The 22,569-nt window shown below is 42.6% G+C and overlaps 1 protein-coding gene across 2 annotated transcripts in view; it reads right to left on the bottom strand.

The window, feature by feature from the left end:
* AP1AR (adaptor related protein complex 1 associated regulatory protein) overlaps positions 1–22,569 on the bottom strand; it is a 185,511-nt gene that overhangs the window by 72,234 nt on the left and 90,708 nt on the right. For both annotated transcript variants that reach the window (XM_086961575.1, XM_086961574.1), the window contains exons 3-4: positions 18,112–18,138; positions 9,734–9,759 (exon numbers count right to left, since the gene is read on the bottom strand). In XM_086961575.1, the coding sequence (XP_086817701.1) occupies positions 9,734–9,759; positions 18,112–18,138 (53 nt within the window). The remainder of the gene's footprint in view (positions 1–9,733; positions 9,760–18,111; positions 18,139–22,569) is intronic.

The following is a 22,569-nucleotide window of genomic DNA, read 5'->3' as shown; positions in this document are numbered from 1 at the left end:
GTGTTCCCAGGGCCTTCAAATGGAATGCTACTAGTGAGCATGCACCACTGATTTTGCAACAAACAGAAGTAGCACTTTAAATATGTCTTAGGCCTGCTACTCCAGAGCCTGTGTGTACAGTGTACACTGCCATGTCGACTTGGCATTTAAAACCCCTTGCCAAGCCTTAAATTCTCCTATTATTGCACATGTCACCTTTAAGGTAGGCCCTAGGCAGCTCTGAGGACAGGGTACTGTGTAATCAAAAGGTAGGACACATCCCTTCCATAGGTTAACATTGGGAATTGGGAATTCCTTATTACACTTATAAGCTGAAATTACTGATTGAGAAGGAGCAGATCAATATGTTTCATATAATTGGAATGGTGACAATAAATGCTACTTACTAGTAAATTTGAATTTATCATTACCCTTTTAAAAATGCCACTTTTAGAAAGATTACATTTTTCTGCTCTTAGCTCTGTGTGCCTGCAGCCTGTCCTCAAGAACGCCAGGGGTGGGTGACAGCTGGACTTAGTCACACCTAAGCTTACTCTTTGTGTGGCGGTCTAGAGGGAATGCACTGAGTGACTATCCAAATCCTGATAGGTCATCCTGGCCAGGATGAGAGGGAGTAGCGGACATTTACACCAGAATAGGCTGTGTCCTGTTCCCACAAAAAGGACTGCTCTACGACAACACCATCTACAATCCTGTACTTCGACAATGAGGTATCTGTATCCAATCTCAGTCGGCCAGAACTCTCAGATTAGTTCCGATCTAGCGTGACCAAAGCCCCGGCTGGCACTTTAAGCAATACAATTAAAAATGCAAGCCTCCGGTTATAAGTATTCGATTTTTGTCATTTTGGTACTGTTGTGTTCATAAAAAATATAAGCTATTCTTCTAAACTGGTGTGGAGTCTTTTTGTGGTGTTTGCTCTGCATTGGAAAATGGCTCGCTCTGAAAGGTCACCCAAACTTTTTGACTTCCTCTTCCTTATTTTTTGACCTTGTTTTTTGATGGCTTTAGGACTCTGAGCAATTTACTACTGCTGACCAGTGCTTAAGTGATTGCACTCTTTCCTCTAAACATGGTATAACTGCTTTACATCTGTTTGGCATATTTGATTTACTTTTAAGCATCATATACCCAGGGTCTGTACATTAAATGCTACTAGTGGGACTGCAGCACTGATTGTGTCACCCAGTCACCCATAGGAGTAGCCTTTCAAACCTGTCTCAGGCCTGCCACAGCAGCAACTGTGTGTGAAGTTGACTGCCACTTCAACTTGTCATTTAAAACTACTTGCAAAGCCTTAAGCTCCCCTTTTATTAAATATAAGTCAAGCATAAGGTAGGCCCTAGGTAGCCCTAAAGGCAGGGTGCCATGTAAGTAAAAGATAGGACATGCACTTTATGTTTTGCATGTCTTGGTAGTGACAGCCTATTTTAGTTTACACTACTGTGAGGCCTAGCCCTTTCATATGCCAGCATTGGGAATTCCTTAATACACTTTTAAGCTGCAATTCCTGATCACAGAGGAATAGCTTTTTCATGTTTCATATTTTTGGAATGGTAATCACAAATTCTCCTTACTAGTGAGGTTGGATTTAACATTGCTGTTTTTGAAATGCCACTTTTAGAGAGAGCAAAAAGAACAGTTGATGGACTGAATGCAGAACAATGTCATACATTCACCCCAGTATAGAGATCTGGGCCTAAATCCATCGTTTTTTTTGTTCACCATGTCATTCCAGTTTGGACCCAGCCATATGCAAATCGGTCTTGACCCTGCGCCCAAAGGGAACAGTCCAGCCTGAACTGCCCGCCAGGTCCTCCCTGGACTGGAAACAAGAATCCTAGGACCAATTTCGGATAGCTTGACTCCAGTGGCATGGAGAGCACGTGACCCACGTCTGGGCAAACCCGTCCCACTCAGGGTGACAAATGCAAAAAGAACAGTTGATGGACAGAATGCAGAACAATGTCAAACATTCACCCCAGTACAGAGATCTGGGCCTAAATCCATCGTTTTTTTCCTCACCATGCCATGTTTCCGGTCCAGGGAGGATCTGGCTTGGTGTGAGGTCTGGACTGTTCCCATGAGGCACATGGTCAAGACTGATTTGCATATGACTGGGTCTGACCTGGGGTGGCATGGTGAGCAAAAGAACAATGGATTTAACCCAGATCCCTTGACTGGGGGTGAATGTATGATTTATTCAGCATTCCATCCATCATTTGTTCACGTAGCACTTTTCACCATAAGTGGGATGGGTATGCCCAAACGTGGGTCCCTTGCTCATTGTGCCACTGGATTCAAGCTAGCCTGGCTGATGAAGGGTAATACCCAGAAACTGGTCCCAGGATGCTGGTTTCTGGTCCAGGGAGGGCCTGGCTTGGCAGTTCAGTCTGGACGGTTCCCATGAGGCACATGGTCAAGACTGATTTGCATATGGCTGGGTCTAAACTGGGGTGGCATGGTGAGCAAAAGAACAATGGGCTTAACCCAGATCTCTTGACTGGGGGTGAATGTATGATTTATTCATCATTCCGTCTATCATTTGTTTGCGTAGCACTTTTAGAAAGTGGACATTTCTCTGTGGTTTTTACTCTGTGTGCTTTGCAGCCTGTCTCGAATAAATGTCTGCATTGAGAGGCAGCTACACTTTGTGAATTCCATCTAGATAGCCACAAACACAGAAAGGCGAGACTCATCTGCCTTAGGAGCACTCCTTTGCATGCTGATACGTCTTCCTGGGAAGGGAGGAATGGGAGGTCCTAACACTTCCACTTCCACACACAAAGCACTGATGTATCCCCCACATCTAGCCTGACAGACAGGACTGAATTGAAATGGATCCTTGTGCACTTCAGAGAGATCGTTTGAAGTCACCCCTACTTCAAAGGCACTTTTGGGTATAAGCACTGGCTTTCAGACCCCCTAAATTCAGACACTACTGTATCTTGAACTGAATCTCAGTCAGAAGGACTACTTTGCTGCTTAAAGAACTCAACTGGACTGCTTTTCTGGAAGGACTGCTTTTTTGCTGGTTGCCCTGCAGCCAGCTGCTTCCTGGCTCTGCTGGGAAGAGCCTGCCTTCCCTCCAAGTGATCTCTGAGGGCTTGCCTCCTCTTTTGTGACGTCTCAGGGAAACATAACACTTCCTATAATTCTGCCGGTGCGGCTGGATTTGGCTTTCTGCGAGTCCTACCCTTGCTTAAGTTGCCCCCTTCAAACTCTGGGCCTTAGAAGTGGAATCTGCAGCTGTTTTCATCATTGCATTCACTGCGTGAGAAATTCTGCCGCATCACCCTTTGACGAAGAGGCTGCCTAACGGCAGCAGTTCCACAGCCTACGCAGCTTGAGGACGATGCATTGCATTTTCTACAATGGAGCTCAAATACCATGCAGAACCTCCTTTGCAAGGCTCAACAATGACGCAGTGGATTTTTGATGTTGACAAAAGATCCATCCAAGGTATTTCTTCAGCGGGACTTGTCTGGGCCTGTAGCAGGCTTGCCATCGATCGCGGTCAGCCTCAACTTTGGGTTTACATTGGTCCCTTGCGAGCTCAAGTAACCTTTTGAGCGCTAGTGACTTCTAAGCACAATTTTTGTCTTAAATCTTAAAAATCTATTTTCTCAACTTCTACTGATTTTTGTCATTTTGGTTTCATTTTGCTCAGATAAACTGTATTATTCTAAACCTGTGTGGAGTCTTTTTGTTGGGTATAGGTTGTGTTGGTGTGTGTGTGCTGCACAAATACTTTACACATTACCTTTGTAGATAAGCCTTACTGCTCTGTGCCACTCTGAGGCTGAAAGATCTAACAGGTCTCCCCAGCTGACAGTGGGGAGAACTACTCAACCTCTGAAAATCCTCATCAGTAAGGCGAAAGAACCTGGAGAGACCATCAGCATTGGAATGGTCTGACCAAGGGCGGTGTTCCACTGTAAAATCCATTCCCTATAGAGAGTTAGACGATCTCAACAGCTTGGGATTCTCACCTCTCATTTGCAACAGCCATCCGAGGGCCCTGTGGTCTGTCTGAACTCAGAAAGGAGTCCCGAATGGCTATGATCTCTGCTTCTTCAGAGACCAGACCACAGTAACGGCCTCCCTCTCCATAGCACTCCACCTCTGCTCCTGGAGAAGTAACCGCCTGCTTATGAAGGCTACCAGTAGGTCCAGGCCCTCCTCATTTAACTATGCTAAGACAGCCCCCATGCTATGCTCTGAAGCATTCATCTGCTCAGTAAGATCCTTGGAGAAGTCAAAAGCCTGGACTACAGGTGCTGTACACATGCTTTCTTGAAGTTGTTAATGGTTTTCTGACAGGCCTCTGTCAAGATCACCTTTTTGGGCTTCTTCTTGGAAGTCAGATCAGTTAAGAGGGAAACAATTGTGCCATATCCCTTAACAAACTTCCTGTAATATCTGGTGACACCCAGGAAGGCCCTCACCTCAATCTAAACGTTTGGGGTGCTGCCAGCAAAGGATAGTCTTAATCATGGTCTGGAGGGGATGCACCTTGCCCGCACCCACCTAGGCGACGGTACCCTGTTCTATCTGCCACTTATTAGCTTTAATAGTCAGGCCTGCCTGCTGCAGGGCCTGAAGCACCTCCTGGATGTGGTACAGGTCCCGGTACCTGCAGTAGCACTTTAATAGGGACTTATAAGATAATTAAAGGTGTCAAATGTGTGTAAGCCAATGTTACTGTTTAACCCTTTCCATGCTCATGACGAGCTCAGCTCGTCATGATGCACGGTTGAGCTGTGCTGGTGACGAGCTGAGCTCGTCATGAATCAATGGAAATAATGAAAAGTCAGCATAGGAGGGGAAAACACCTAGCAGCCAAGGTGTTAAAGGGGAGAGCACAAGCACTTTAGCACTAAGTGACCAGAGTCCTAAGACCAACAAAACCAATGCATCAAAAAACAAGAGGAATAAGGCAAAAAGGTTAGGGAAAGACAACTCTAGGGATGACAGGTCTAACATGCACTTAGTTAATAACATCCAGGAAGATACATACAGCAGAAATATTTACTACCATGTTCTTTAAGAAGGGTCAATAACTATATAATATCGCTAATGAAGTGGGCTATTGGTCAGTCCCCCTTACTCATCGGCTTGCATGTGTTTCTCACGATTTGTTGTTGCTTGGATGGGCTGTCTGTCATGGATATAACATTTCAAGGATGGTTACATTGTTCCATTTGTGTTCCCAGTTAGGTTCTGGTGCAGATACATCAAGTAATCCTTTTGCTACAACTGCAGATGAGACATGTAGCTTGAACTGAGACAGTGAGTGTTCTGTGATGCATTTAATTGGCGGACACACCAATATTTTATTTGTAGATGCTTGGCTTTTCTGTTTTGAAAGTGCATGTCATTTGGATGACCTAGTTTTTTGCAAAGACAAAATGCTATTCAATAATCGCCCTGGTGAATTCAAATATTTCACTTCGCTATCACTTTGTTGGATTTAAGGATGTTTTTGTTCAAACAAGACATTCGCATACAGGCTTTCTCAAGGATGCAAACGGAATCTTTGCAAAATGTATCTGTTACATAAAGTGCTCTATGTGCCTGTAAATTTCACTGCTTACAATGCAACTCAATATCCAGACTACTTTTAATACCACAACCTTGAAGTAACAGCTTAAATCTTTTGATGCATTTCGTTTTGCAAGAAGGTAATTCAACAGCTAATTCAACAAGTTGCATCATTATGGGATTTTTCTCTTTGTGCAACGAGGGGCAGCACATACACAGTTGCCCTTCTATTACAAAGTGCTCCCCTAAACAAAAAGGCAGATCTATTGACTTTGCCAGTGTATTTTATTTTACCTGGCTACTGATTTCCTGATAGGGAACATCTGCCAAACTACTACCACACCAGATCTGTGGTAGGATGGACTTATCCGGATTTTGGAATCCTTGGCTGGGATACATTTGTCCACTTTACCCCTTCTTCCTATATACTTATGTACATTTGAGCCACTTATTCTTAAGTGTAAAGGTCCAGGGCTCACGACACCAAGCCGTCAGCCCAACTGTTCCCACAAAAAATCACCCGCAGCACAACAAATCACTGAATGAAGAGTGCTAGTGTTCCCCAGAGTGGTGTTCCAGTATACATACTTTAGCTACTTTTTACTTAAAAATAAAATTTCAGGATACCATAGCCAGTCCGCTTTCATGTTCTAAGCCCTGTACTGTGTAATGACCTACACTTATGTCTGCTATTCTAGGTGGGATGTACACAGCCTGTAAGCCTCTTAGCCCACCTTGAGCACTCTTCTAAAAGGCTGAATAGCTCATGTTTCAGCACTGACCGCTCGCTTATTTCCCTTATCCACCGGTATCATGCAGGGAAGGTAGAGGGGAGCACAGCGAGTGGCAAGTAACACCTTGCTCAGCAACCTTAGGTGTTGGGTCCAGAGAAGGCAAGATGGCGGCTTCCTGGTGGTGTTTGCCTCTCAAACAGGGTCTTCGCCCAGATCACGCAAAACCTTTAAATAGAAAAGCCTTTAAAAGGATGGGGGGAGGGGGTTAAAGATGTTTTAATGCAAATGTTTCCCTTTCAAAATATACAAGGAAACTTATAAAATCCCCAAAAACAAAGAAAGAACACAAGCAACTCAAACTAACTACGATACAGTTTAACAGGATACCAAGATCAACTTACTAAAGCTGTCGTTTTATAGTTTTAAAGTGTTCATGTTTATTTGAATTACATATCGCGGTTGGAAAGTTTTATCTTTAAGCTATGAATACATTCCATGCCTGATGATTAACTGCTGTCCTCACACAACTGATAGTGTGTGCTCTGACCCGGCCTTCAACATCCCATCGAGTCAAAAACTCCGACAACATTCATGGAGACAACCATTTCACTCATATTTCATTGAGCTTTCTGTACAGCACAAACACATCACAGAAAACCAGCAAATGCATTACATAGAAATAGTTACATTTTATAGGAACGTCCCTGTACGGAATATTGTAACACTATTCTATTTACCTGTATACAAACACATAGACGAAGATCAGGGAATTAACCCATTATGAAAGAAAAAGAAGGGCGTGACGCAAAATTATGCACCCCCCCCATGCAGAATATTTTGAGGGGCCCCTCATTTCCCCAAATCTCACCGCTATTCATGGGACTTGGGCTGAATTGTGGCACCCTGAAGGGTCAGGCCCCCCTAAATGGTTGGGGCTTCCCCTGCGCTGTAGATAGTTGAAAAAAATTTCACTGACATTTAAAGTTGTCATTTAATAAATCGAAGCACGATTTCTTTAATTGGCGATGCTTCAGTATTCTGCAACACCTCAGTGGTCATACAAGTTGTATTGCCGCATCCATCAGGTAAATATGGTGAGGATAATGTTCTCTTGTCAAACTTTCTATGAGTAAGTTACTGTGGTCACAGAGTTCATGCCTGCACAATGAACTTCCTACAGTCGGAGACCAAAGCACGGTGAAGAGCTGGCAAAGACAAGAAAGCCATCTAGTTTCAACTACTAACGCATAAGTACCCTAGAATGGCTGCACACGTTCAACTGCAGCAATGTCACCATAAGAACAGCAGAAATAGCCACTCAAGCAATGATTTGCTTTTCCAAACAATTAAAACATTTATCAGCAAGATGGCACACAGGATACTTCAGGACAAAATAGCAGATCCCTTACAATCTGAAACAGACCTGCTACAGATCTGCTACAGAAACCAATTGAGCATCAATTGTCAAAAGAACATTCTGGAAAGGTCTATTAAAACATCCCTAAGGAACACCATCACCAGTGCCAGAAGCAGACAATGACCTAATTTAAGCGAAGGTCATACTAAAACAAATTCAAGGTGAAATGCAAGAAAATGTTCTACATGCATAAGCGAAAACTGCAGCCTCTACTGAGGAAAATCAATACAAGAAACTATAAGACCTGTTCCTAACTACTTGCCGAACAATTTCCACAAGAGGACCTAAGCAGTTGCAACGTGCAATAAAACAGCATGTGAGCTCAAAGGTAAAAACGCAAAAGCAGCACACGAAGAACCTTTTAGAGAATGAAGATTAGACACACAAAGTAAAGCCGTAAAGGAGCCACAATGCAAAACTAATGCTTATAATGGGGAAAAAAACACAAACGTCCATGAACAGTGTCAATAGAAACTGCCAATTTAAGAAATGAAACTTTTCACCATCATGTCTTCTACTTTTGTCATTCCTTGTATTTTGCAGTTACCCTCTTCTGGCAGGATTCAGAAGACGCACTAAAATGTGCCCAATGTACTACCTGACCCAAGGCACCTTTATTGGCTCCTATGTTTTAATACTTACATTTAAGACCCATTTAAAAACTATCTCCACTATGATACTACTACTTTGAATAACAGAAAATTCACCCAGTTCATCTAAAAAACAGGATTTCAGCCCATGGTTGACTGGATGGCAGCTGTAGCATGCAACAAAATAGGCTGTCCAGGTACAAGGCCTTTCACGGCTCTTGTTGCCTTCCTAAGGAAATTTGTGTTGCCTCCCACCTACTGCGAAGACAAATATGGTTCTTTTCGAAAAATTATTAAGACAGGGATTTTTTGTCAGTGAATTTGCCAGTTTGCCGACCTTGCCCTCTACAATAGTAGACTGAAAACTTAAGGATCCCTTTAACAAACTACTTGTAAGAAACCTAAGAAGAAAAAAAAAAAAGGATTTTACTGAATGGATTGGGACACAAGAAATGTTGCTCTATGCGTGTGTCAGGCAAGTTCTCTGGGGCCTACTTCTTTGGTTTTATTAAACGCCTCTGCACCATGTCACACCGGAGATCCTGATCACCATAAACTTCTTGCCAGAGTTAAATAATTTCTACTCCCGGAGCAGATAGAATTTTTCTTGACTGGTCGCCAGCAAAGAGTTATCCTACAATGTATTGATTCCTCAGCAAATAATGTTAAATGGGGAGTACCTCAACGTTCTAGAATATCTACCCTCCTATTTAACTTCTATGTGGCGCCTCTGGCTAAAAGGATTCACAAAACATGGATGTCGTTCTTACATGTAAGCTGATAACACACAAATCTTGTTTAGGCTTAATTTAATATCGGATAAATCCTCTAGCCCTCTTAATAAGGTCCACTTAATTATTAGAGTCGTAGTCTAGGAACGGTAGCCACCCATGCTAAAAGAAATTCCACTTTGGGCGGACCCCTAAACCTAACAGTGCCTACTACTCTGTTAGTGAGCAACATAGCATAATCGCGTAGAGCTCTGGTAAGATTTGGGACACGGGCCTCAATTACCAGGAGTCTGCTGGAGCATAAATATAATTAGCAGAGTTTTACATGGACAATGCACAAGATATCCTCGCCTCTACAGCTCACGTTGCATCACTGCTTTGCTGACTCTTTTATATCTTTGTAAACAGGGCCTAAATTGATGGTATTACTGTAAAACAGACAAGGGCATCACAAGACCCTGCACGGGAATAGAAGTAACCACAATGCTGGAACCAGACTCCCCACTGGGAATGTTCAAGCGCCATTTGAAGCATGCTGGATTCTGGTGCATCGGGAGCTGCACTGTTTATTTCTGAGAACAAAATCCGAAGGCACCATGAGGGTATGGCGCCTGAGGAATTATTGGTACTTAAATTGCATTTCATATTATTCGCCCATCTAAAACTTTAAATCTAATATCTCAATTCAAATATATTTTCATAAGAATGAATTCTTACCTTTGGCTGCTTCCTGGACTTTCGGCCTATTCAAAAATAACAAAAACACAATAATAAGGTAAATAACATCAAACATAATTAGAGAACGTGCAAGTTGTCCCTCGATATTTTTGCTGTTAATTAAAGGTGAACTGTTGCGGAAACAAAAAGGCAACATATGTGACTATGATACCCCTTCTGAAAACCATAATACGGGCTACAAGAATGGTATATAGGCCACAAGAATAGTTCAGTTCCGTTTGCTTTATTATACAAAACGAATATAAAATATAGAATGGCCAGAGGATAAAAAAAAAAAAAAAACACATTTTCAGCTGGTTGCAAGAAACCCGTGTAGTAAAATAATTTAAAATACAATTCACAAAACTATTCAAAACTCTTCTTTCTTGCATTACATGATCTTGCTCTGGGGTTTTGATAACTTTGATCAATTCTCAAATTCCTTTCAGAAATGTTACTGTGGACATGTCGAATGTGCTACTGTCATTCGTGTGATCTCGCAACAACTTAGAATAAAGATTAAAAGCACCGAAAATACATTTATCAATTACAAATCTTACCAACAATGGCCTGGGTGTGCTTTTGTCCTAGAGAATGCAATGCTTCAACGGTCTACCTTGACATCAGGTAAAATGGAATAACAAACAGCAATCTTATTAGGATTGCTGAATATTTAGAAAAATCCTCTCTTAGGAGCACTCAGTGAGCAGGAAAATGTGGCTGAGCCTCGAATATACTTGAATCCCATATGAAAGCACAGTCTGAGCTTGAGGCACCTTTAATGGTGTGCACACCAGTAAGCTCTAACCCCTAACAAAAACAAAAGCCAACTCCAACAAATCCTCCCTCCATGTGCCCCTCAGATGCATGAGAGGTGCATTAATAAAGAGCCAGGGCTGCTGGCGAGGTCCCCATACATTAAAAAAGTAGAACATAAGCACTTCAAACTTTTTTTTTCTTTAATCATACCCAGAGTAGACAATTGTCCAAAAATACACAAGGATACATAAATTCATAGAAATAGTTGGCGACCCAAAATGTATGCAAGTTTACAATTCAAAGTCAGTTCATCAGGATATCTAATGTCAATACATAAAACCAATATATCAAAGGTTGCATACAAATACCTCCTAAATAGATGAATCTGATAAATACGGTGTATAAAAATAGATAGTAATTGATCACAATACATAAAATTAGTATATCAAAAGTTCAATACCCATACCTCTTAAAAGGTAGTGGGTATAATACATATAGTATATAGAAATAAATAGCAATTGATCAATATATAGTTCATGGGGATACCTACTTATTTAAATATAGCATCAAGTTTTTTTATAGAAGTTGTAATATCATTATGTACATTCCAGCTATTCCAAAACCCCCAGCCTCTCTGCTCCATTCCGATACACATGCCCATATTTTAAGCCCCTCGAGTTCTAGCTTTCCTCCCTCTGCATGCATATACGGCTGCCTCCTGTTTCCAGACTCCAAGAATTCTGGCTAGCCACATCTGAAAAGTCAGTGGTTCTATGCCTTTCCAGTGGGCTACTAACATTATTCTAAAGCTAGCTGTGCCTAAAAAGAGGCAGTATTTTTGTTCTTTATTGCAGCCCAAAGTGCTGTCATATCCCAGGATCACTAACGTAGAGGTCAGCTCAAGATTGATACCAAATAGGGTTTTTCAAAAAACGAGGATCCCTGATTTTAGGAGGGTCAATTTATCTTCCACCTTTTTCCCCCCATGAAAATAGCTTAGCCGGTGTAAAGTAAAGGTTAAATATGGTTTTATATAATTGTGCTTTTAAATTCGAAGATAAAAATATTTCAGCCGATAAATCTAAGCTCTTATAAATATCTACATCGGGGTTTTCAATTTCACTGCCCAAGATGTCTCATTCTTTTCCAAATCATCCGGCAATGCTGCTAATAGAAGGCTATATATGCTTCTAATTCTACAGGACTCACTACTAATCTGGTCCATCAGAGGTATGTTCTCAATCGTCACCCTTGGTATGACAGCTGTAAGAATACTCTTGATCTGTACAAATGAAATAAAATGGATTTGGAAGTATTCCGAAGTCATGATGAAGTTTGAAGAACTGGGGTTGTTGTTTTCCACCATAAACCTCTCCAATAGTGGTCACCCCTTTATTTTCCCACTCCTCCCCATAGCATCATAAAGATCCGTCGGAAAAAACGATACATGCCATAACAGGGTATATGGCGTAACCTTAGGAATTTCCATACATTTGGATATCTGCTTCCGTCGCCTCCATGCACTCTGTATAATTTTAAACCAAACTTTTTTGTAACAACTTTGCTCTAGTTGTTTTAAAAACAGTCCAGAGGCCTAATTCCCTAATGCAAGTTCAAATATTGTGGGAATTCTCTCAATCATATCTTTGCTGCTATTACCATCTATTTTCAACAAAAAAGAGGATTGATGCAATAGGGCAGCCCATTAATATAATGTAATGTTTGGAACTGCAAGCCCTCCTCGATCTAGTGGTAATAGCAGAACTTCACAGCCCTCACCTTCCCATATTGCCACATAAAATTGGAAAACATAGAATTGATATTTTTGAGTATATGATCCTCCAGAGCGAGCGGAATTGACCTGACCGGTATAAAAGTTTGGGAAAATAGTACGGAAATTTCCCCTCCCAATTATCGACAAATGTAGCCCATTCACCCGCTTCAGTTCTGCAGCTATAGTTTTAACCAGTGGATCAAAATTACAATTGATTATATTACCCACTTTTGCCGTAATTTGCACCCCTCGCGTGCATGGAGACCTACGCATCGACAATGCAACCATAAGACTCTTTCCGGATTTCACCTTACAGGTGCAAAGACAGAGACTTCGTTTTCAAGGAGTCTAACGAGCACTGAGAAAAAAAGGAGATTAAATACATGACGCGGCCAAGCGTCGTGTAATGTCTGAGGACAAGACGAGGCACTTTGACCCCCCATAGCAGGCGTGGAACTTGATTAAGGGCTGGTGCACTGTGGGCCGGAAAGGGGCAAAGACTGGGCACCAAGAGATCGATTGGGACTCTGACCATCATGACTCTAAGACACAACAGCGGCTCCAGCAGTCGGATACAGACATTGGTATGTTAACTGTTCAAGTTTGTTTGCTCATCTGCAGAAGGTTTGAATGCACTGGGGTTGGTTAACAGGCGATAGGGCAGGTTGCAACACTAAGTAGATTATGGAGGGATAGGGGGCCCTGGAGAGACAGGGATGGGGGTCCTGAAGAGACAGAACAGTTGTTCATGGTTGTTTGTGGTATAAATGAACTCAACACCTGGACCTGGAAGGTTAATGGTCTGGGGAACAAGAGAAAATTGACGTTAGTGCTTCGGTATCTGTGCAAGCACTCCCCTGACCTTGTCCTATTCCAGGAGAAACACCTAAGGGGAAATCAATTTAGAGCTCTAAGCAGATTTGGTTATAAGTTGATCGTACATGCTGGGTATAAAACCGGCTACCGGGGTGGGAATCTTACTTAATTAACTGGTTCCCCTACTGGTACAACGAACATGGCAAGACCCCGGAGGCAGATGTGTGGAGGTATCCGGAGGCTGGAAGGGGCTTACCCTTAATATATGTTCGTAATATGTCCCACCACGTCTTCACGCGGCTACGCTCCCAGAAGTGAGCACTGGGCTGCTAGATATGCCAGATGGGATATGGATCCTGAGAGGTGATGCGAATAAGGTAATGGGCCTCTGCTTAGATAGTGAGACGAGAGAGACCACACTATATCGATCAGGGCTCCCCGAGGTCCCTCTTGGAGGCACTGTGAATGGTAAACCTCTAGCAGCTACATCACCTGCAGCAGCGACAATACACATACTTCTACCCTGCCCACTGAAGCTTCTCCTAGCTGGATTACCATTGCACCCACATGGGATCTGCTGGCAGTTTTAAAGTAGCCACGCACTATGTGAGAGGCATATCGGATCATTCACTGGTTGGAGTGACACTAGAAGGCACTAACAAGGAATTTACAATACCCCCAAAAATAGATCAATGATATTTAAAAGACAAAGGGATTAAAGATAAACTTTGAGAGGGGGCAGAGTGGTACTTCACAGAGAACATGGGGCTAGTGGATTCTGTCGGTATCCTGTGGGAAGCTTTACAAGCGGTTCTACAGGGTCAGACTCAGGCATAGATTGGGGGGGGGGGGGGTGAAAAAGGAGCAGAGACTTGCCTGCTCTGCCCTCAAGGAGATCACACAATTGGAGAACAGGGTGGCGACTGAGGGGGAGGCAGAGTTACAGCATCAGTTGCATCTCTGGCAGCATGATCTGAGAGCGCTGGTAGAGTGATCTGCCTGGAATCACACACTGGCCATGCAGCGCCCACTGTATGACATTGGGGACAAGGCGAACAAGCTATTAGATACCTCTTGGGTTTCAGAAATAAGGGATCGGAATGGCTAACCCCAGACTGCAGGCTCTGCAAAGGCAGACACATTTGCTGAGTATTATGAGGAGCTTTATAGCGCCACTGAGTCTAGGTCCCAGGCAGATTGCGTGGACCTCTTTCAGGATTTGCCATTGCCTACGCTCTAGGGAGGATGGAGCAGCAGTGGAGGCTGACCTGACTGAGGAGCTCGTAGCGGCAGTGCGGAACCGCCAATCCTTTAAGGTAGTGGGGCCTAATGGCCTTCCAATAGAATTGTTCAAAGGGATAGTAGACATGGTGGCAACCCATATGCTGCCCATGTTTCAGGGAGTGTATGAGGAGGAATGTTTGGCACCGGACCAGAGGACTGACTTGATAGTAGTTATCCACAAAAAGGGTAAGCCCGCAGCAGTGTGTGGATCGTATCACCCGATATCCTTGCTTAGCGTTAAAGGTAAAGCACTGGTGAAAATGTTAGCATCGAGACTGCGCTCAGTAATAACGTCTATTGTATATCCGAAAAAAATTGGGCTTTGTGCCACATAGGACCTCGCTTAAACCTAGCCCATCTATTTGGGTTGATACATGTGACTGGGCGCCAGGATGTAGGCGCGTCTGTGGGAATGCCACAAGACACAAGAATGGCCTTCAACAGTATTTAATGGAGCTATCCATTTACCATCCTGGTGAGGTTTGGCTTCGGACCGAAGTTCTGTGGCTGGGTCCGGCTCCTGTATCAACAGCTGTTGGGGAGGATGCGAGTCAATTGACCGGTTTCCTGGGTCTTCTCCCCGCAGAAGGGCACTAGGCAGGGTTGCCCCCTCTCCGATGTTCTTCGCGCTAGCTCTGGAGCCATTTGCTGCTTGGATTCAACATGACCTGCTGCTGCAGGAGGCTGAGAGGAGCGCATATTATTGTATGTGAACAATATACTACTGTATTTGACTAATACGGCTCTCTGCATTGACAGAGTGCTGCACATATTCGACCTGTTTAGTAGTTACTTGGGATACTGCTTCAACTGGCCCAAGTCATTGGTCTTCCCACCTGCAGAGGACAATGTGAGACTCCCTTGATCCTGTATGGTGCCTCTGAATCCGGGTGGCTTTCGGTACCTCGGGATTCACATTACTAGTGATCCCTCGGATTGTTTTGATAAAAATCTCCGGTCACAGCTGGAGAGATTGAAAGGGGATGTCAAACGCAGGCGCACACTTCCCCTCTCATTGGTGGGCAAGGCGGCGTTATACAAGATGAGGACGCTAATCTTCAGCGGGGAGTGTACGAGGGAGGATTAGCGATTCCAGATGTTACTAAATATTATTGAGCGACTCAACTGCTCGTAATAAATGAGTGGGTCTGTGCAGATCACCAAGAACCAGCCAGCAGTGTTTATAGACAAGTAATGGGGTGCGGGGCAAGAGGCACTCCTCTATCGGAAGAAGAGAGAGAAAGAGGTACTGCAGCACACACAGACAGTAGTCAGGGCATGGAGGGAGGCTACAGAATTCCTGGGTTTGAATGGACAACTTACGAAATGACACCTTTATGGTACAATACCCTGCTCCATGGGGTGGGTGGACTTCGAGGTTTCTCCCAATGGGAGTTGGTGGGGATTGAACACCTGGGAGAGATTTGGCATGATCAGCCCTACAGAATATTTAAAATCCTAAACTAGGAATTCAAATTGTGAGATACAGAAAGGTACAGATATCTACAGATATCTACAGCTGTCTGAGGCCTTCACCTGGAGGATCGCCTTCTAACCGAGTATCTTCCTGAAAAGTGATCTCCATCATATATAAAAAATTGGTAAACAACTCACCTGACCCGTTGGTGGCACTGTGGGTGGCCTGAGTGGAGGATCTAGGTGACTTAGACGACACCGACTGGCAGGATGCCATTCAAAGCCCCCGTTCAGTGACAATACAAGTTAGATTCTGCCTGGTCCAGCAACAAGTCCTTCATTGCTCTCATTATTGAAGGACGAGACTAGTCAAAATTGGGAGGTCACATGCATCGACTTGCCTGCAGGGATGTGGTGGGGAGGGTACATTTTTCCACAATTTCTGGGAGTAACCAGAAATACAGGCATTCTGGAGGAGAGTAACGCAGGTTATGTCTAGGGTACTGGCCTTGGAGGTCCCCATAGACACAAAGTGGCTCTAGCTGGCAATATCTGGTGAGAATAAATGGTCCAAATATCAGAAAATCTGGTTTGCATTGGCAGCAGGAGTAGCCAAGTGGAACTTAACAAAAGTGTGGTGCTCGAGATAGCCACCCAGATTGAATAACTGGAAAATAGACCTAGATTGGTGCCAGAGGTTGAGAAAAGGTGGTCTATCAATGCAGGGCAATGGGAGAAAATATGGGGAGTCCGCCAGACCTACAGGGGTACTGACAGGGCTTGGTTAGGTGATAGAAGGACCCTGATTTTGAAAGGGGGGGCGCGATATGGGTCTGACCTCATTAATGGGCCGTAAATGCGCTCTTATGGTTCCGATTGATGTTCTGCTTTGTAATATTGTCTTCTGACATATGTCATGTATATACTACCGGCTTTACAGCATCTGCGGAGGGGTAGATGACCGGCGGACGTACTACTACGGACGGGGCACCGGGAATTTAGGTATTAATTGCTGAGAAGACCGTTGAAGCCAATGCTTCCACCTAGTAGGGTATCACTAGATTTGGCGGGACTACGTGCTCACTCACTATACTAGTGGGAGGTAGGAACCTTGCCACCAGACCATTAAGTGTAGGTAATTACTAGGTCCTGATGAAATACACTGTATCCTCCTGAACACACTGCGTGAAACCTGTCAACCTCAAACCTAGAGTAGAGCATTGCTCCCCTGGACCATTGAGCCAGCAAGCAGCCTCGCTTTTAATTTTTAACAAGGTGGATTACCACTTTATTAAACTTTCCTTGTGGACTATCCAACCTTTTCTATTGAACCACTCCCTCACATCTACACTCGCACCTAGGGCCCTCACACCCACAGCACCATACGGCAGGAACAGAAGATCTCCGCTAAAGAGCCCCTTCATGGGTGCCCATCTGGTATTGCACTGCTGACCCGACGAGGAGCAAGTCCATATGATTAAGCATGACACCTAGCTTGCTGGGTGTGTGAGGACTCTAGTTCAGACAAGGAAGATTCCCCTCCTTTGTGCCTCCACTTACGTTGGTTCATCCACCCTCTCCTCTGGGGAACTGCGTACTCTTTTGTTTTCTAAAAAGATGGAAATGCCATGTGGACTTACACTGAAATCTACAATAGGGAGCATATCAGCACACACGGTAGGCCTTTTGGTACATTATCTAATTTTTGTGTTAATCATTTTACAGGCATTTAAAAATCAAGAAAATAAAAAAATATATACATTGAGGGAGATATTCACACTGCCATATCCAATGTAAATGTTTCCATTGCAGTGTATTGATTAAGCAACATTTACTCTAGATGTAACTTCAAAAATTATTTTCCAAGTTACAGGTCAAGCAACCAAGAGTCAAAGACAACAAATAGCATAGGCTTACTTCCAAGGCCCCTCGCTACCTAATCCAACCAACTACAGGAGGGCTCTACGTTCAAGACATTATATCAATGGAGAATACTTCACACGAGAGGGAGAGAAACTAACATACAAAATTTGAAACCCGGCAGTGAATTTACCAAGATATGTGCATGTGCAGTACATATGAATAAATGGCAGGGTATTACCTCAACTGGGAAATTGTTCTATAGAGTTTTACATTTCTAGCAATCCTAAAATATAATTTAATGTGTGGACAACCCGACTAAGTATTGCATGTAGCATTGTAGCATAGCAAAATGCATGAATTAAATCAATCACACCATGTATGCTTTTTTTTAAATTAAGACAGATATCAAATTATATTGAGCATGACAAATTAAAATGTTCAATAAAAATAACACTGAGTTACCCACCTCATCACTTTCCACAAGGTTTTCAAACTGTGAAGAAAATTGAAACAAACATTGTATTTATTATTTATAATTAGCAAACCACGCATAACAAGACTAAGTAAATAAAGTAAATTTCACTAGCTTTCTTTAGATGGCAAATTTGTTAGACAAATTGTAACATTAATTAATAAACCTGTATATAGATCTATATCTTATGAACAAAAAGTCAGGTATATATTACATAAAAAGTGAATATGTTCAGATCTACTTAATCACAGGGTCGAAGTTTAAAACTGGGTTTCCAAGCTTGCATGCTTATAGATACATGTATACCTTTCTAACAAACTAATGTCGTCACTGTAGTGCATCACAGACATTTCCTGGCAGTTAGCAACTTCGCATGCACAACCACCGACCGGCCATCTTTGTAACTGGACAAAGGAAGGCTTTTATTTCTAATAAGCTGACCGTCCCCAACAAAACGAAAAATTGGGGTCGCATGCTTCTTCTTGATTAGCATTGCATCAGTAGAAATAATTTATATTGCTTCGAAACCATGTTGTTTTTATTGAATTTTCCTATATTACACATCCTAAGGCTTATCATACAACAACTGTATTGTTAGTGGTTCCCTTCAGAAGTGTACAGTGCATGAATATGTTTGCCCTACATTTACAGACTTTAATTCCCCTAGTGTCCCCTTCTTTTCTGCCCCCCAATTAAATTGTATTAACTAGGTCAACCAGCATGAGAATTTACAACATTCCTCCCCTTGGGAAGAAGTCAAACAAATGTGTGGGTAAGACTACTATTCGCAGTACACATCCTACATCAACGGAGTGGACTAAGGGCCTGATTCAGAGTTCGGCAGATGGATTACTCTATCACAAAAGTGACAGATATCCTGTCCGCCTTATTACAAGTGCTATTGGATAACATGGCGAACAGGATATCCGTCATGTTTGTGACAGACTAACCCTCCAACAAACTCTAAATCAGACCCTACGTCTTGGGAGGGACACTCATGAGCCCGTTCTTGGTAGGAGAACAAATTTTAAGAATTTCAGTCTAGGATGACATGTTAGGGTCAGGCGTCCCTTGTACAAGTAAGTTAGTAGCAGGCCCCATGTAATTTCAAGCTCCATGTACTGACTAGACATTAATCTTAAGATGTCCTCCACTGCCAAGACATTCCACAGTCTCAGTTTCCAGTGTGAGATAGGCGGAGGACATTCTTTTTTCTATGTACAGCCAATGTAATGTTAAACACCCCCAATCATTGCCACATAAAAGGCGATCTGTCTTTGTTTGAGGTTCCAAGAGAAGTGAATAACGGAGGCCCAACAGGACAACATGCCATGTTCGTGGTGGCGGGATATCCCGAAACAGTTTACACGCGGCCAAAATCTCTGCTCTGAATGGCTTATTGCGGGGGCAGTCTCGCCAAATAAGTCTTAAGTCTCCCAGCAAATTACAACCTCTCAGAAAACACTTGTTTGGGTATAAAATGTATTTAGCTTGCCAAGGGAGAGATACCAATTGAATAATATTTTATAGGGATCCTCCCTGGTCAGGATGCTAAGTGAGTTTTTCATTATGTCATACCTTAGTCATTACTATTAGGTCTCCCCATCTCCTTGAACCGGGCCTTAGTTTATTACACTTAATACGTGTGGGATGGGGCAGCCTCTATCATTAGGTTGTATAGGGTAGAGATTGTACTTTTCAAGCCACCTTCCGATTTCACAACTCCTCAAAAGGAGGTTATGTCACAAGTAGTCAGTTCCCTTATTCCTGGATTAATCACCCAGAAAGATATTTGGGTGTAGTGAAACTGATCAGATTCATCGAGCTGGTGGACTTGCTTGCACGTTTCAAAGGTCAAGACGCAATTCGCATGAAAAATATCTTCGGGTAAAAAATAATTTGTTGTAATGCTACCCCAAGCAATTGTCAGTGGTTAGACTATTTTCAAGCATTCCTCCCCTCACCTTTTATGTGTCTGATGTAACACTGTAAGTGGTCAAGAGTATGCCCATTTGTGGGCCCTTCGCCCGCTACGCCAGACGATCCAGGTTATACCTGGCTAATAAGGCTGAAACCAGTCTGTGGTTGCTTGTGTTCCCATTGGGCAATTCAGGTGTTCCCATGAGGAGCAGGATGAGTAGTGATTTACATAAGGCAGGTCTCCATCTATAGTGGCACAGTGGATGAGAAAGGGAGAGTTAGAATGCCACCCCAAGAGAATGCCTGTGTTTAAACTATTTGCAACCATTCCATCCATTACCTTCGCAGTGTTTGATGAAAGCAGGGTGGGCCTGGGTGGGGTGTACTTTGAGGGAAATATGGTTAAGTTCAAATTTCTTGCTAGGGCATCAGACGGTCAGTGGTACTCATGAGGGTGCTAAAGTAGATCAATACTACGGGTATCGCTTTCTTTTTGGATTTCTCAATCAGGTGGACTGTGCAGCAGAAACATTGCGTGAATGCCAGACTTTTACGAAGCCCAACTTGTAGCGGTGTATTAAGTGAGAAACAAGGGATTCTATAATCCAGTTGCAATAATCTTAGAATACATATTTACATCAATGTCAAGAAGAGCTATTGGTCTAGATCAAGCACAAAGTATCCGGTTTTTACCTGGCTTCGGAAATAGGGATACATTAGCCTCAAGCGTCAAAGGGGTCAATGTGCTCTCTTTTGTGATGAGATGGCAATTTTTTTCAGTAGATTATAAAATATATTTAAAAGGACAATTTCGCGTTTCTTTCCATTTATTAGTTTTGCCATAGCATGAACGGTTTCCTTGTGCGCATAGCAGCAGCTGATGAACCAGTTGGCTGAGTAGACATTGGTAGGTATGGGTTCCTTGGGTATGTTGAGTGGCGGGGCACTGGGTCTTGTTTGTGGAGGGGGAATAGGGCAAGCGATACAAAAAGAGTCAGCAGCATTGGGCTGCGGGCTATAAATTAGGGATGGGAAATTAACGGTGGTTAACACACTTTTAATGTAGATTTGATTACAGTTAAGGCTTTGAGAAGCAGGCACTAAGGCATAACTTTAACATTGTAATGCTAGGCACTCCACCGAAGATGATGCCATGACGGAGGGCGAATAATGGATGACACAAGGCCTTTGCTCCAACAGTGTTATATTTTTTCGGTCAATTTTCCATTTTTATTTATTTGAGAAGTTTTATATACCGCAAACATTACATTTAAAACATTCATCCGGTTGTGACCATAATGCTCTAATACCAATATAGTCTAATGAAAGCTCTGCTGGCCGCAAAGGCCCTCAAACGGGTAGAAGTCGTCCATTGAAAAACAAAATTATTTGCAGTTTTTCATCAAGGTGCACAAAACTTATTAAACACTCATTAGTTCAATGGTAAATTAACCTCCTACCTCTACGGAAAGCATAAGGTTGGGAGAAATAACTCTACTAGAACAAGAATACTGTTTGTTTTAAGTGGATATGCATTTCTTATTACCACTTCTACTAACAGCGGTTTTAAATTTGTGCAACATGCGTGTATTTTCACATTAAAGGAACGGAGAACAACGCTTTTTCCAGAGTACATTTATTTTCATATTAGCGCTATACTAGTATCGTATTTCGTTCTGAGATTTATACACGTTTTCAAATTATCAAAACAAATAATTCATATTAGATATTGTCTAGTAGGAGAAGAAAGAAAATCAATTCATTTCCGAATCTAAATAACCACAGTACATGCATCTTGCTTTCATATTCATGGTACGAATTCACCAAGAGATTTGACAAACAATATCTCACTCGGTATGCCCGTTCATGCGTGCTGTGCAGAAGGAACCTTTCGCGTTCAGATGGCATTTATTTGGAATCTGAACAAAACATTATGCTTCCCAGATGCTTCTATACAACAGTGACTTCATGAGTTTCTGACAAATGGAATAACACACGGCAACACTTGGGTAGATTGAATGCAAATAAAGGCAATTTGGAATTACTTCTTAAGAAAACCGCAAAAATCCTGCTCTTCTTTCCTGTGGCACCATACACAAAACAGGACTTTTTAAAAAAAAACCAAAATAATAAAAGTTGATAAAAAATAACCACAATCATGAAGAAGCGAAAGTGAAGTGCTTTTAAGAAACTAGAGTTTTATTCAGTTTGCTGCATATGAACAAGGATGGTCTATTTTAAGAACAGTTCAATAAATCTTCTGCCACCCTATCAAACACGACTCTAGTACCTGTTCAAGGTCAGAGGAAAGACAAGAAATTCTACCAGCATGAAGAAGCCAGAGGCTTATCTGCTACAAGATCAGAGCGGGATCCTGCCCGTAGCACATTTTGCAAGGTAGCCCACATCCAAGGAAAGGGTTTCTTCCAAACACCAAAATAAATTCTTAGCTTTGATTTGGAAAACTTCATTAACTAAATTAAGCACTGGACTTTGCGGCCTATGATGTTCTGAGACGTTTAATTTTACGAT

Source organism: Lissotriton vulgaris, chromosome 3_1 (genome assembly GCF_964263255.1).
Source record: "Lissotriton vulgaris chromosome 3_1, aLisVul1.2, whole genome shotgun sequence".
Classification (NCBI taxonomy): domain Eukaryota; kingdom Metazoa; phylum Chordata; class Amphibia; order Caudata; family Salamandridae; genus Lissotriton; species Lissotriton vulgaris.
The sequence above is the reverse complement of the archived record's forward strand: the minus strand, read 5'-3'. Positions and strand labels throughout refer to the sequence as shown.